Raw genomic sequence first — 14,746 nt, forward strand, 5'->3', positions numbered from 1 at the left:
TACTGCTGCTACCATCCACTTTACAGGCAAAGCGCAGCTCATCTCAAGGAACCTATTATAAGGGGAAACTTTCTCCAAATAATGACTTAGCTAGTATGTCAAAATAATGAGATGGTATCTCACAATAATGAGAAACTTTCTCAAAATAATGAGATACTAGTATATCTAAAAAATAATGAGATAGTATCTTAAAATAATGAGATATGTATCTGCATATGTAACGTTATGTAACGACTTAGTATATTTTGATAGTCGTTATTTTGAGAAGGTTTATCATTATAATGACTAACAGGATCTTTTTTTTTTTTAATCATCACATTGGCGGAAATGGGCTTCCATAATATTGACTCACTGACCTCAGAGTGAACCTCTCTCAGGAAACGGCGGCTCCATCTCCACACTAGCACACTGCAGCACAGGCGGAGACGCCACATATCATCACAAGCATAGTTATTTGTAACCAAAGCCAGTTTATTTAAAGAATATCGGGGTCGCTGAAAAACAAAAGCATTACGCCGGCAAATGATGCACAAGGTAGGTGTTTCGCTAAGCTAGTTGAGTAACAGGCAGCTAGCTAGCTAGTAAATGAACGTTAGTTACAGCTCATAGCTATCATGTTAGCCTTGTAGCTGCTATGTCGAGATAAATTATCGGGCACTTTAGCTAACGTTAGTTTTGGTAAAGTCTTAGCTTTTTACCATAACTGCAGACAACGGTAAAGTCGTTCTTGTGCCACGCGAATTAACGTTAACCTTACGTGACCTAACGTTAACGTTAGTTGTCTTCCGCCGTGATGGTTTATTTACTAACAATGCGCATTGCATATTATTGTCGAAAGCTCAGTTGCATTTCTGGAACAATTGTATTATCCTAAGATTTAGTTACAGTATGAACCGTTTTTTTATTAACTTCAATTGGGCACTGATTTGACACGCATAACGTTACTGGAATAACATTCAGAGTTTACTCGAGGTCTTGAGTCATGGCTGGTGACGTTATAATAATATAAAAAATGTGGGAGGAGTTTGGCCAGCGGAGCATACAGGGTTGTTGATGAACAGCTCAGGGGACTGTACAGAGCCGTGGTGGGTTTCACAAATGTATAAACTTTAAACGTCAAATGGTGCACTTATCTAAATCCAAAATCTGACTCCATTCCCCTCACCACTCAAAATCTGTAGTTTGGTGAAAGGCACAAAGAGTGGAGGCCGTGATAACATCGCAAATGTACTCTTGTGTGCTGTAAAGACCCCACAGATCTTAAGCATTAGAATTCAATTCAATTTTATTTATAGTATCAAATCATAACTGATCAGAATGAATATTTTCATAACCAGTGCTGGACTGAATACAATCCTAGTGATTCAAAATTATAGCACATAAATCGTAGTTTTAGAGGTACTCACGTGAGTGTACATTTCAAAATTTTCAACATATTCTCATAAAAAAAGTTAAAAATAAGATGCAACAATAAATCACTGATTCATTCTAAACCAGCAGGTCTTTCCCACATCTACTTTTTAAAGTGAAAAGTAGATGATGAATTAATATGGCCATTCATGTCTTCTCCTGATTTTGTGTTTTTCTTGGGAGCATTACTTTACAGCATAGGGCTGACTAAAAACCATGAATAACACCATTAACATGCTAAATAAAATTAAAAAAAGACCAATAAATTGAATTTAACCTACTCTTAAAGGGCTGTGTTTTGGAACGTTACTTGGCTTGTGATATCACTAAAGCTAGGGAAGCTTGATGCTTGGTGGGCTTAATAGTCTCCCTGCTTAATGAAACCACCTTTTTTCATTAACTGGTTGCTATAATTGAGTATTACCACATAGAGCTGGGCAATATACCGATATTATATCGATATCGTGATATGAGACTAGATATTGTCTTAGATTTTGGATATCGTAATATCGTGATATGGCATAAGTGTTGTATTTTCCTGGTTTTAAAGGCTGCATTACAGTAAAGTGATGTCATTTTCTGAACTTACCAGACTGTTGTAACTGTTCTATTATTTGCCTTTACCCACTTTGTCATTATATCCACATTACCAATGATTATTTATCAAAAATCACATTGTATAAATATTTTGTGAAAGCACCAATAGTCAACACTACAATATCGTTGTGGTATCGAAATTGAGGTATTTGGTAAAAAATATTGTGATATTTGATTTTCTCTGTATTGCCCAGCCCTATTACCACATGGGATGAAACAAACCACATTATGCTGCTTTGCAGATGCCTGGTCAACTTGACAGCTTGAAGCCCAGAAAGAGGAAGAGCAGCTCCAGAAAGGTGTGTGTTAACCTGTATACAGGAGAACAGCCCGCATAAAGAGCAAGTATTAACAGCTGCTATGTTCTGTTGTTTCTAACTGTATGTCTGAAGTCAAATAATGTATACAAAAAGACCATGTTTGATGCTTTTTCCCCTTAACTGGACAATTATAACTGGCTAGACTTTCACAACTGCATATGAGAACTGTACTGGACACGCACGTTAGGCTCTCTATTCAATGTGATGCGTCCTTGCGGGAGTTAGATGAAGTACCATGGTATAAGACCAAAGGATGTTGATGATCATAGTTAATTGCATAACCCTGGTCTTTTATCTTTCAGCCACAGGCTTCTACTACAAGGAGGAGATGTATGAAAAGTCCAGAGACACAGCCAGCCGCAGAGAGCAGTTCAGTAGTCAGTGGTTACAGCAAAGCAGACGATCCTCTAGAGACCCTCTCCTGCATCAGCTGTGAATGCCACCAGTCTGCAGGCAGGAGGAGATGCTCAGCATCACCAAAGCTCGAGGGACAGGAGGGCAAAGAAAACGGACTAATGACGGGGCCGGATTTGGACAGCTGCAGAGTGAACGGCGTGTGGGACAAACGGGAGTCTGAGGACATGGATTGTGAAGAAACCAGCAAAAACATCTTCCCAGATGACGACAGTAATCAGATTCTTCCTGTGGAGCAGTTCTTTGGAAACTTGGATGTTGTACAGGTGAGATTTTTTGGTTTATCTCTATAATGGGGACAATCTGTGACTCAGTTTGGATTATGTTGCTTGCAAAAGGTTCTTGTAGATGAAAGCTTTCCCAACTGATGGCCAGCGTAGGAGGGGCTGTGTTGATAAGACACCCACTAAACATAGATAAAGCAGCACCCAACTAAATGTACAGTTTGATAACTTTAATGGTGTTGCCTCATGTGACTATGGCGTGTGTTCTACCAGCAATATTTTTAATTTTTTAAATGTGTGTAATGAATATGTTAATGTAAATTGTATGTTTTACCAAGAATGCTTTACAGTGCTAGGAGTGCATATTGTACAATTTGAAGTGTCTCCACTTTTCCATCCATCCACTCAAATTATGAGGCACGCTCGCTCTGATATCTCTCCATTTTATAGGTCCTGTTTGCATGTGTGAGAACTTAGAGTGAAGACATTGAATTGCCACCCGAGAATAGTCCTTATTAGTATTGAAGGGCATTGGTATAAGTCCAAAGGATATTGATTGAACTGTAAAAGTAATATCAAAGAGATTCCCCAAATCAACTCAAACTTTAAAGAAAGGGTGCTCTCATAACCACAGTACCTGCATCACTTGTTAAGTAACTGACTTCTGAAACCCTCACTTCCAATTGACTGAGTCCACTATTGAAACCATGAATGCTATCCATGTATGCACTCATGAAACGATCTTTGTGTGGGATACCTAAAGAGCTTTTAAATGTCGCAGCGCAGAAGCTAGATTTGCTTGGCGAAGAACATGTCCACGTTGAATGAATTACAAAAAATGTGTTCCACAGGACTTCCCTTACAAATCGTCGGAGAGTTCCGCCCATGTTCAGAAGGAGAATAGGAGACGGCATTACTACGCACGAGAGGACAGCGATGAAGAGGAGGCGGGCCTCAGCAGTATGCAGCGAGATGACAGAGGGGACACTTAGTGAAGAGTAACTGCACCGATTGACTGTTGTGGACTCAAAGTCATGCCTGCTGAAGGACATACTGTACAACGCTCAGCAGGAAAAAGCAGCCAAATTAAAGCACCTGTTCAGATGCTGCGTTCAATCCGAACGCTCTCTCAAATATAGCGTGAGTGGCGATGCTCATGAGTCACTGGTGATGAAGTTGAGTAAGGGAGGCATGAACTTGCTGTAGCTAAATCTGCTGTTAGCCTACTATCATTGTATGAGTGTATTTGCTTCAAACCTGCTTTCAGTACCCCGACATAAGCTGTCGTCACAACCATATACTGTTAATATTAATGGACAAAGCAAGTGCCTTAAACCTGCATTCTATCTGAATTCCAGCAGGGGGTGACACGTGCGGATCAACAGAGCAGTAACTGAACCCGGCCCGAGCCCGACACAGTTAAAATACTGTTGTTTTTCTCATACTAATGACACATACGTTTGTTTGTGTGGAAAGCCCGCTTTTATTAAGCAACTGTAGGAAGGCATTCAAAAATATCAACAGATGAGCGCATCAGCGCACACGGGGCAACAAGCGCACGTTAACACAGGCGGCGCACCTACATAATAAGCTTTTTTGAAATTTAAAATGTTCAATGAATTATCGCGCTGATGTGACCGAGCCTGACCCGAACATCATTTCTAAATATCTGTCCAAACCCGGCCGATTCGGGTATCCATCCTCAAAAAGGAAAAGGAAGGTCGGTTTCTGTAGAAGTCTATGAGAAAGTGACCCACTTCTCACTTAATTTATTACCTCACCCCCAATTTCCACTGGATGTGGAACGGCGGCGGAGTCAATAGGTTTCCATTAAAGTCAATGTGTGTATTTTCACTGACTGCGGAACGGCTGCGTTCCGACTGCGTCCCAGCTCCGGCGGTCCGCAGCCCTCCGGAGCAGATACGCAGAGCTTCTTTTTTTGCCGGACGCCAGAGAGCTCCGCAGCAATTCAGCACAGGGCAGATAGTGCGGGACAGGAAGTCGAGCACAGAAACAAAATAAACATCCGGTTAATTTTCAAAACAAAATACACCGTGCTCACGGCGGATCATATTTCCCTGCACTACACCTTGAAAACACAGCACAGAGTTGTTTCCCCTCTTCTCCTCTGGATAGAAACAAACTTATTGGTTTTGTGGTTCTATTCTACGTGAATTCGCGAGATCTTGTGGGTCCTCGTGACTACAGCTGTCAGTCATGGCCGCAGCCGTGGCACAACAAATCCGGACCTAGTGGGTATTGACGGACGGCGGAGCACGCAGACGTTCCGCATTCAGGGGAAATCCGGAGTCAGTAAACATTTTCATAATGAGTTTATGGTCTCAATCGCTAGTTTTAAGTCTTCTGCAATACAGAATGATCTTCGTTTTTTGAATTATGGTCTCGTTGATTTTAAAATTGACGATAAAGCGGGGGTGTTTTAGGGCGTGGCTATGATGTGATTGACAATTCGCGGCCTGTCTTGTATGTAATATAACTATTGGACAAAGATATATTTAAAACCTAGTGAAGCTAAATCTTACCTCGAATTATGTAGGCTAGCTTTAAGCAGCGTTGCCAACTCTCCGCTAACGTCAGTCAAATACCGCCCAACAGTCTATGGCTCCTCCCTCACTTCTAAAATCGTCACATCCGCAACCAGGATGGTTGCGCCCCTAACGGCAAACTCGACGATTCATAGTAGATCTCCACAAACCAATGGGTGACGTCACACATGCTCTGTCCATTAATATTTACAGTCAATGGTCACAACTCAAAAACTCCAGCATCACAGAACTTGTTCTTGATGGTAAACTTGAACATTTGCAATTGTTGACTTGACGAGGACCGTCCAAACACACAATACTTAATCTGATAAACAATGATCTATTTCATTTGATAACTTTTTTTAGCATAGCTACAGCACTGGGATTGATATAGCCACCTGTGGTGGACAAAAACAATAGTGCCTATTTTATTATTTATTGCTGAATTTATGCTCGCAGCACCCATGGTTAAGTTAACGTTGGTCTTACCTGTAGGGCGTGTTAGCACAGCACTTTATTTAGACAAATCAGTTCACATACGACTTCATAATTTGAGTGCAAATTTGCATTTTGAGATTAGCCTCGATAGATGCGACAGTGCTGGATTAAAACACATTTAAACATTTATAGGTTTGTGAGTAAAATAATCTCACAAATCTACAAATTACAAGTTTTATACATGTGATAGGGCTGGGCGATAGGAAGAAAATCAGATATCACGATATTCTTGACCAAATGCCTCTATCGATATTGCGGCGATTGACAATCGGTGCTTTAACAAAATATCTTCACACTTAGATTTTAGATAAATAATCATCAGTAATGTGGACATAATGTCTAAGTGGAGTAAAGGCAAATAATAGAACAGTCTGGTAAGTTCAGAAAAGTACATCACTTTACTGTAATGCAGCCTTTAAAACCAGGAAAAGACAACACTTATGTCATATCACGATATTGCGATATCCAAAATCTAAGACGATATTTAGTCTCATGTCACGAAATCGATATATTGCCCAGCCCTAAAATGTGATGAGGAAGGAGGGTACACATGCCAAAGAGTATTTCCAAAATGAGAGCTTTTCATATCACAGATTCAGTGTTTAATATGAATGTCATTGTTCACCAAGTGTCTAATATTTCTCCTCAACAGATCTTTGTGTGCCCAGTTTTCTTTTTGGTAGCTGCTTAACATGCAACAAATCTATAAGATAAAATATATACATACATAGGGCTGGGTATCGTTCAAAAATGTAGATACCGTACCGTGACTTTGATACCGATTCCTAAACGCTACTTTTTTCGATACCAATTTTATAAAACAAAAATAAATTACATTACGTTACAGCACAAATCTTTCTATTTATTTTTCAGCTCCTACTACGTGAGCCCCGTCTCTGTGCGTAACGTAGAGCTTTTCCTGCCTGCCTCTATGACGTGTAACATTAGACAGCCAATCACCAGCATTATTAGATCTTGGTAGAAGCATGCTGCATGCTGATTGGCTCACTGACGCTGATGAGATTTACTCCTCAGGTATTGAATGACTAGGCATTTTTTGATACTCGATACTTTAGATGCAATTCGGTCAGTGCCTAAAAAGTCATGAATTTGGTACCCAGCCCTATACATATGCAGCTAATCATTTTATGTTAGGTTCACTTTTGCAAAAGTGAAAATTTTATACAATTATTATTAAAGAAAACAGACTAAAAACGTTGAGGTTTTCTGGAGTCTTTAGTGTGTACGTGAACTGAGGATAACTTAAACCTGACTTTGAAAATGGAATCTAACTTTGAGGTTATCAGTAATTGCACTAATGTGTGATTCACTCCTATGCAACTGTCTTGAGTGGAATCCGCAATGTAATCAATTCATGCATTTGACATCTCCGTGCCAACACAAGGTATAAAAAAAAATCTTTTTCATGATTTCAAGGTTTGTGTAAGTTTAATTGCGTTTGTCTAACAAAGTACTGCCAGTCTGTATTAAAGCTCTGCAGGCGACACTGGTTCAGAAAGCAGAATATGGTTAAAAAAATAAAAAGGTTACCTTGCTATCCAGCTGATCTTGCTACAGTAACCTTTTGAGATCATTCTTCGCAGAATGTATCAGTGTAATTATGTCGTCACAGTTCATACAAACAATTGTTTTTCATAAAAGCAGAGTCAAAAATATTCACACCAAGCGCCTCTTCTTCCCTTTGACCTTCTGTTTTGCTTTGTCTGTGTTAGCGGCTTGTCTAAAAATGTTCTTGGTGTCACACAGCAGGTTGTGAGCTCCTTTCTTGTGACACACGATGTGAACCAGTTTCAGGTTTTCCCTGGTGAACAGCAAGCAGTAGAAGTAGTTCAGGTTGACGTCGGTGCTCTTGTGATTCTGTAGAGCTTCCAGCAGAGCGGGAATGATCGTCCTCTTCTTTTCTATCCTGGACACGGGACGAAAAAAAAACCCAAAATGTTTCAAGTTTGTTCTTCAACCAGCAGGTACCTCATTCCAATTAATACATCATCCACCGTTAGCTGCTATATCAGATCACTGTGTACCAAACCTTACGTAAAAAGGATTTGACTCTTGAGTATAACTATTTCAATATTCATCTGAATAAGGCCTTCGATCCTCCTAAGTAAAAGTTTTTCTGGCACTTCTTGATATGTTTGGTTTCACTCTGTCTTTGCATGAACCTACAGTACTCACACTGCAGTGGTTGCACCATAGAAATAGAATGAGAGTAGAACGGACTGCTTGCTGTGGTCATTTGACTAGTTAAAAAGAAAATTGCACTTAGGACTGCACATTGACCATAGAAATGAGCAGTTTGCAATGGCAACGGTACACATAAAAATAGGAATGTCCGTTCTGCTCTCATTCTATTTGTATGGGTGATACCCATGATTCGATTCTAATACACGGAGGATAGAGGTTACATCTGTGCTGTCAGATAATTCAAATACTTATTCTAATATGTGAATTTTTTTTAATGAATGAATGTTTTTGAATATGGCAGAATATATGTAGGCTTGGTTTGTCCTTTGTGATGGTGAAATGCTTTTAACAAGAGTCCAACCTGTGGTCCAGATTCCATGTGCTGAAGACAATCCTGCTCTCTCGGCTGCCGTAGGGGTTGATGGAGTGGAGAGACTGGCACACTTGCTGCTCAAATGATCCCTGAGGAGGCAACAGAAGAAGAGGTGAAAACACAAGGTCCAGTTCTTTCTAATTTTTTTTGTAAGTTGTGAGGAAAGTGTCACCGGAATTTATGGAAATGTAGCAAATGGGGAGGTGACTCTTAAGCTCGGTATGCGGTTTTATACCCGTAATACCTGGCAGGTAAACCATCCTTCCCGAGTACAGAGGCGATTTGGTTCCTTTTCACTCCTGTCAAAGTAGCAGCCGTTGTGCCTTGCTGCCTTCAGCGTTTCCGCCAGGGATTTGGATGCTTTCAGAAACTCTTCCCTGACTTTAGCATTCTGTATGAATTTGGTGGCACCATCCACCTGAGACATAGAACCAAACTTTTAGATATTATGCCAGACGCCTTAAGATTCATTAATAGAATACGGAGTTTTACCTCCTTCATGTAGCCTCGTATCCTGCTCTCACAGTTGAACTTCATGTAGGCCGACTTTGTCTTGAATCGAGCTTCAACACCTGAAATGAAACAAAATGAAGCAACATTTATTACACCTCACATTATGAAAAGTGCCTGGTGAAACAAACTTTATTTCTTATAGCCTTGCTGCAGTAGGGCAAAAAGTGGAAAGTTTGTCCTTTGGGTGGCTCATCTAATTTAATGTCACTCTGCCTATTAGATTATGAGGTACAGTATGCCATCTTCTAAATTAATCTAAATTCTAGTGCTGTCAAACGATGCGATTAATCGCATTAATGTCATAGTTAACTCGCAATTAATTGCACATTTTTATCTATTCTAAATGTCCCTAGATTTCTTTTTGTCCAATTATTTTTTTCTCATTTTAATGCTCTTATCAACATGGAAAAGTGGATCGGCTTGCTTTGTGCTTTTGTCGCCTGGCTTTGACGAGGGGGCGGAGAATTGGCATCAGCTGTGTGCTTGGCCATCAAGTGGTATTTTAGACTGGACGTGCTGCGATGATAGCTCAGTTCACAACGACAAAACACACAGATCACTTTGGTCTTGTCAATGGAACCATTTGGCAACTTTTTAAAAGTAAACTTTCCATTCAGAATCTTATTGGCATCCATTTCAGCATCTCACGCTCGCCATCCACTCAAAACGTAACGTTAGCCTACTACTCTTTGGCCGGCTCGCAAGCCCAAACAAGTGTGTGTGGCGTGCCTGTTTTGTTTCCGGTCTAGCTAGATCCGGTGTGGTGTTGTAGTTTTTCTAACGTCACTAGTTGTAGCAACAGCATGTGAAAAAAACGACAAAGTTTGCTAGGCCAAAAAGAACGTTAATCTCGCGATAAAAAATTGACCCATTAAAATGGGTTTGCGTTAACGCTGTTAATAACGCATTTAACTGACAGCACTACTAAATTCACATATTGCAAAATGTAAACAATGCCATTGTTTTTGGCATTAGTTCAGTCTGTTGTCAAAACAGAATAATTTGGCATGCATAAATAAAGAGAGGAATATGTCATAAAAAGATCTTGATTTCACATAAAAAACAAGTGTCTTTTTTTTTTTTTTTTTTTTTTTTTCATTGTAGCAGCAATATGTCTCTATTAGACTTTGTACGTCTATATTGACGATTATTCCTTTAGGAGATTGCTCTGGTGCCGCCTGAAGATCCGCCGAATGTCCCTCACTTTCGGCCAGATGTCACTCACCTTCCGCTTTCTTTGTGTTGACATTCTAAACTCCGGTTGATTTATGAGTAGGCTACTATGGTTAACTGCTCTTCAGTAGCTAGACTCTGTCAAATCTGAGTTTTCTGTTGCACGACTAAAAGAAATGTTTGAACAAGTATGTTCCACCAAAAAGTTCCTTCCAGAGGCTATTTTGCACCAGTACTAGGCCTGCACGATATTGGAAAAAAACTGACATTGCGATATTTTTTTTCATGCGATATATATTGCGATATGAAAAAAGATGAAGATGAAATAAATATCTCTATTTGGAAATAATAAATAATTCTCGACTACTGGGGTGATTTTGTGGAAGAATGCATCCACATAGAAAATGAAAAAGGAACTTTTTTGAGCGCTGCGACTACTCTTCTGAAGTGATTTTGGAGAGGGAATTAGATGGTTAAATACACTGGTTGACTGACATGACACCATTGTAGGCTGTTCTATCAATCCAGGCTAAAGTGAATGATAGTAATAATGCATGCATGTTGCTTCTTCTGAATTTCAGGTTGTGGTCGACTAGCGGGGCCTGCTTGTTTGATACATTGATCAACATTGATTGTGATTGGTGGTTTCCTGTGCATGCAGAGCCTGCATATCACGCACTAGCAACAAACTGTGTATCCAAGAACACTTAAATCAGTGTAAATTATGTTATTTCAGACTATTTTGCTTTGCATCATGTTTTGTTGTTCAACAGTCTGCTTGAGGGAAGAAGCTCTTCCCCATTCTGGAGGTTAGGGCTGAATGATTTTGGAAAATAATCTAATTGCGATTTTTTTTCACCAATATTGCGATTTAATATGCGATTCTTTTTTTAAGCTCTTTGTCTTCTGTATTATTCAGCAAAGACAAGCAATAAATCATTGTATAGTATGAACAACACAAGATTAGATAGATTAAAAAAATGTTCTTTCCTGGAGTGTGATGATGAAATTAGGTGATGCATGAATTTATATGAATGACATCTTTTATTTAACTACTTCAATCACAGTAGTATATTGAGCACTGACCAAGCCTGGTGTAAACATTCATATTAAAGTCAGAAACAAATCACACAAACTAAAGTGCAGATTGCAGAAATATAAAAACAAATATGTGGCTTTACCTCACTTAGTAGTATTTATATTATTTACTGTAATAAACATATGTAAACATGTGAATTGCACTTTTTAAACACTTCTTTGAACTTTACTAGACAGTTAAATAAGTAAAAATATAGTGTGTGTGTATATATATATATATATATATATATATATATATATATATATATATATATATATATATACATATACACAACGGTGTATTTTTTTACAGTGCACACAGAGGAGCTGCCTCCAGCCCCTCCCTCCCCTCATGAAGTGGCGTGCTGCGTGCATCACAGCGTCAACGTTGCACTTGCTCAGAGAGGCTATCGTTACGTTAGTAGCAGCATGCTGCTGGGGTTCTTGCCGTGGGATTAACTGTAATAAAACTGTTGAAACACCGCGGCCACGCTGCTGTGAAAGTTCCCTGAATGTCATTTATCTGAGTGTGGTTGTTACCCCTCGCCGTAGCAGTCTCCTCCACTGCATATCTTTATAACAGAGCTAGCTAACTAGAGCTAACAGCTAATCAGAGCTAATCATTGCTAACCGAGCCTTCAGTTCTGCGTGCCTGTATCCATTAACTGCATGTATGGACTCGAGCCCGAATAAAACCCTTCATTTTATTACAATGGCTGTAAAAGTTTTAAACTACAACTCAGAGTTGTTTGAATGACAGAAATCTGCTCAAGGTACGACGTAGCGTTAGCGTGCCAAGTTAATGCTTTCTCTGCGGAGTGCAGACTGATTTGTTCTCGCGACCAAGACGATTGTGATTGGTTTAAAGAAATGCCAATAAACCAGAGCACGTTTTTCTCCCATCTCAGAATGCTGTGTGGACTAGCCAGACCCTCCTCCGCAGCGCTGTGGAGGAAGGTCTGGCATTGCGAGACGAGACTCTGTACCTTTGAACCAGTCTTCATCCTCCTCTCTGCTCTCCAGCTCAGATCTGTCCTCCAGGTTGAGCAGCAGGTCAGTCAGGATTTTACGCCTTTTAGGAGACTGCTCATCAGACAGGAGCCCTTTCGCGGCTTCAACGAGGCCAGCGGCGTGCCGGTCTGTGTTCAGTAACTGGCCGATATCGCACACAACTGGAATAGGAACCACAGGGGTTATAGGTTATAAATCATCCTGGCTACCTCGAAACCGTCTGTCTGGTCAGGAGAACACATACAGAAGTGTGGAGTTGAAGCATTTGTCTTGATTTTCTAAAAGGTGTCTGAGAATAATTCACCTACCTCCACTCCATGTCTGATCTCTGCAGAGAAGAACCAGTTCTGTGTTGTCCGGCAGAGTGGGGAAGAATTCCTCTGTCACCTTTGTCCCATCCGCATACAAACAAACATGTGCACCAGAAGATGGCAACTGGAAATGACATACATTTATACAATAATGATAAAAGATGTTTAAATCCAAGTGAAAACTAGGAGCAAATTACAACATTTTCATTCTTTTTCACCCAAAAGGGTTCTTTTTATTCTAATTTGTGTGTAGGACAAAGCCTTGCAAATTCTGAGCCATTTCAAAAATGTATTTATTTAAATGTATTTCTTTGAGTTTCACATTATTCAAAGGAATGCCCACTCTTGCTCATTGTCTTACACTGTGTGAATACTGTGATAGCCATCTATGGACAAAAAAAATAAATAAATCTGCCCAGAATTTGGGAAATGCTTGGGCTATTCTCAGCTATATTATCATGAAAGATGTTTTTACAGAATGTGCAGACGAGTTATGATGACCGAATACGAATTTCTTTCTATCTATGACACACTCTGTTCAGATTAATATTTATCTTGTGCATGCACCGCCTGACCTCCTTTGAATGAAGATGAACGGCTGACTATCTCTGAAACACACTTGGTCATATTTATTTAAATGATCTTTACTGTAACACATCCACTGTGTTGCTTGCATTACATTTATGCACACTGGTTTAGAGTTATTTTAGTCTGTTGCTACCATGGATGTATTTTAGGTTGCTACACACCTCTCTGGCCTGTGTCCTGGTGCTACATTTCTCTCATGTAAAAATAAAGTTGTATCTTATCTTATATTTATAAACAGATACGCTATTACATTTTATTTTCAGATTCAAAATAGCACTTCCCCCGACACACAATTTGAGACCAGTACGCCTCACTCGGTCAGTTTCACAGGCATTCATTCCAGTCCCACCATACAAAAAACAACTATGGTCAGAAATCCTTTTTTCATACATACACCAAAATTTGTAATGACATTCTCCATCACATCAGAACACTACCATCCATCACATATTTCAAAAGGCATACAAACTGTTCATTCTCAACAGTTACACTTGCACTCATTCATTGTTCATGTATTGTCCAATAGTCTGTATTGTTGTTTTTAGTTGTCTGTATCTGTCTAGCCCATGCTAATGTCCTGTACAGGCGTTTCTGTCTCCATGTGCCGTAACTGTGTTCTATGTTTCTGCAGAACAGGAACCTGCTGGAAACCAGTTTTTAAACTGAGCCAGGCCCGTTTAAACTGTAACTTAATGTTACTTTTAATCCTTTCCTGTATAATAAATAAATAATTAATATGCAGATAACTGTGTCGGGAACATGTTATGCATGCATATCTCTTGTGGAGCCAAGTTGTCTGTAAAAACTAATTTTCTCCACTAGTTTTGAGATTCCCCATGTCTGAACCAAACCGCCCCTATCTCAGCTCATAACAGCTGTGGTCCTTTGGAGGTAGGTCTGGCAATGCGAGACTACATGGATGTATTAAGAGAACAGTTACCTGTTAACCAAACGGATAAAGTTACGTGCAGCACCAACACTGAAAAGATGGTCACAGCAGCACCCTCAACCATTGACTTGTGTATCTGCTAAAGTCACCAGCGGCTCCCGAAATTTAACAACAGACATATCCTAGCTGAAGAGAAAGCGGAACTAGCGGCGCAGTTGTTGAAAAAAAAAAAAAACAGAATAAAACACGAGCTCACCTGTAATAACTTGCAGCCTTTTTTAAGCAACTCCTTCACATCTTTTGCTGCAACTCCGTACTTTCTGCTTTCCTTAAAACTCCTAATTTTCACAGGTTTATTTTTCCCGAAGAGGCCAAACATTGCACTGTTTTTAGCAGGTTTTCAGTCTGTATGGTTTGTACCTACCGCTTACTTCTTCCTCTTGAGGCTGACTGCTTCGCCGTGCATGGGGTGTTGCTGCCCTCTAGTGTTTCTCTTCTTGTCGTCTTTGCTCGACAGGACCAGAGACAGCGGACGCCATACTGGTGGAGGAAGTATTCATTTCAGTGTTTTGTTTATGGTATTTACGTTAGTAAAAG

General features: G+C 39.8%; 2 protein-coding genes and 1 long non-coding RNA gene across 4 annotated transcripts; 2 read left to right on the forward strand and 1 right to left on the reverse strand.

Moving 5' to 3' along the window:
- Nucleotides 1-306: 306 nt before the first annotated feature.
- Nucleotides 307-4,308, forward strand: c12h1orf174 (chromosome 12 C1orf174 homolog). Of its 2 annotated transcripts, XM_031286553.2 has the most exons (4): nucleotides 307-534; nucleotides 2,250-2,306; nucleotides 2,630-3,007; nucleotides 3,817-4,307. In XM_031286553.2, the coding sequence occupies exons 1-4, from the start codon at nucleotides 523-525 to the stop codon at nucleotides 3,955-3,957; spliced, it is 588 nt and encodes a 195-aa protein (XP_031142413.1). In that variant the 5' UTR covers nucleotides 307-522; the 3' UTR covers nucleotides 3,958-4,307. The 2 variants fall into 2 exon arrangements, with proteins under 2 accessions (XP_031142413.1, XP_031142414.1); XM_031286554.2 differs by lacking the exon at nucleotides 2,250-2,306 and having other exon boundaries at nucleotides 326-534; nucleotides 3,817-4,308.
- Nucleotides 4,309-5,467: 1,159 nt separating this feature from the next.
- On the forward strand, nucleotides 5,468-5,925 carry LOC118496472. The gene is made up of 2 exons (XR_004899048.1): nucleotides 5,468-5,631; nucleotides 5,760-5,925. It is a non-coding gene; the product is annotated as an uncharacterized LOC118496472 (long non-coding RNA).
- Nucleotides 5,926-7,075: 1,150 nt separating this feature from the next.
- Nucleotides 7,076-14,614, reverse strand: dffb (DNA fragmentation factor, beta polypeptide (caspase-activated DNase)). Its single transcript, XM_031286430.2, has 7 exons — nucleotides 14,406-14,614; nucleotides 12,670-12,796; nucleotides 12,337-12,522; nucleotides 9,080-9,159; nucleotides 8,832-9,005; nucleotides 8,576-8,676; nucleotides 7,076-7,936 (listed from the first exon to the last, which is right to left on the reverse strand). Exons 1-7 carry the CDS (start codon nucleotides 14,526-14,528, stop codon nucleotides 7,687-7,689), a joined length of 1,041 nt encoding a protein of 346 aa, XP_031142290.1. The 5' UTR covers nucleotides 14,529-14,614; the 3' UTR covers nucleotides 7,076-7,686.
- Nucleotides 14,615-14,746: the final 132 nt, after the last annotated feature.

This window comes from Sander lucioperca, chromosome 12 (assembly GCF_008315115.2).
Source record: "Sander lucioperca isolate FBNREF2018 chromosome 12, SLUC_FBN_1.2, whole genome shotgun sequence".
In the NCBI taxonomy this organism is placed as follows: domain Eukaryota; kingdom Metazoa; phylum Chordata; class Actinopteri; order Perciformes; family Percidae; genus Sander; species Sander lucioperca.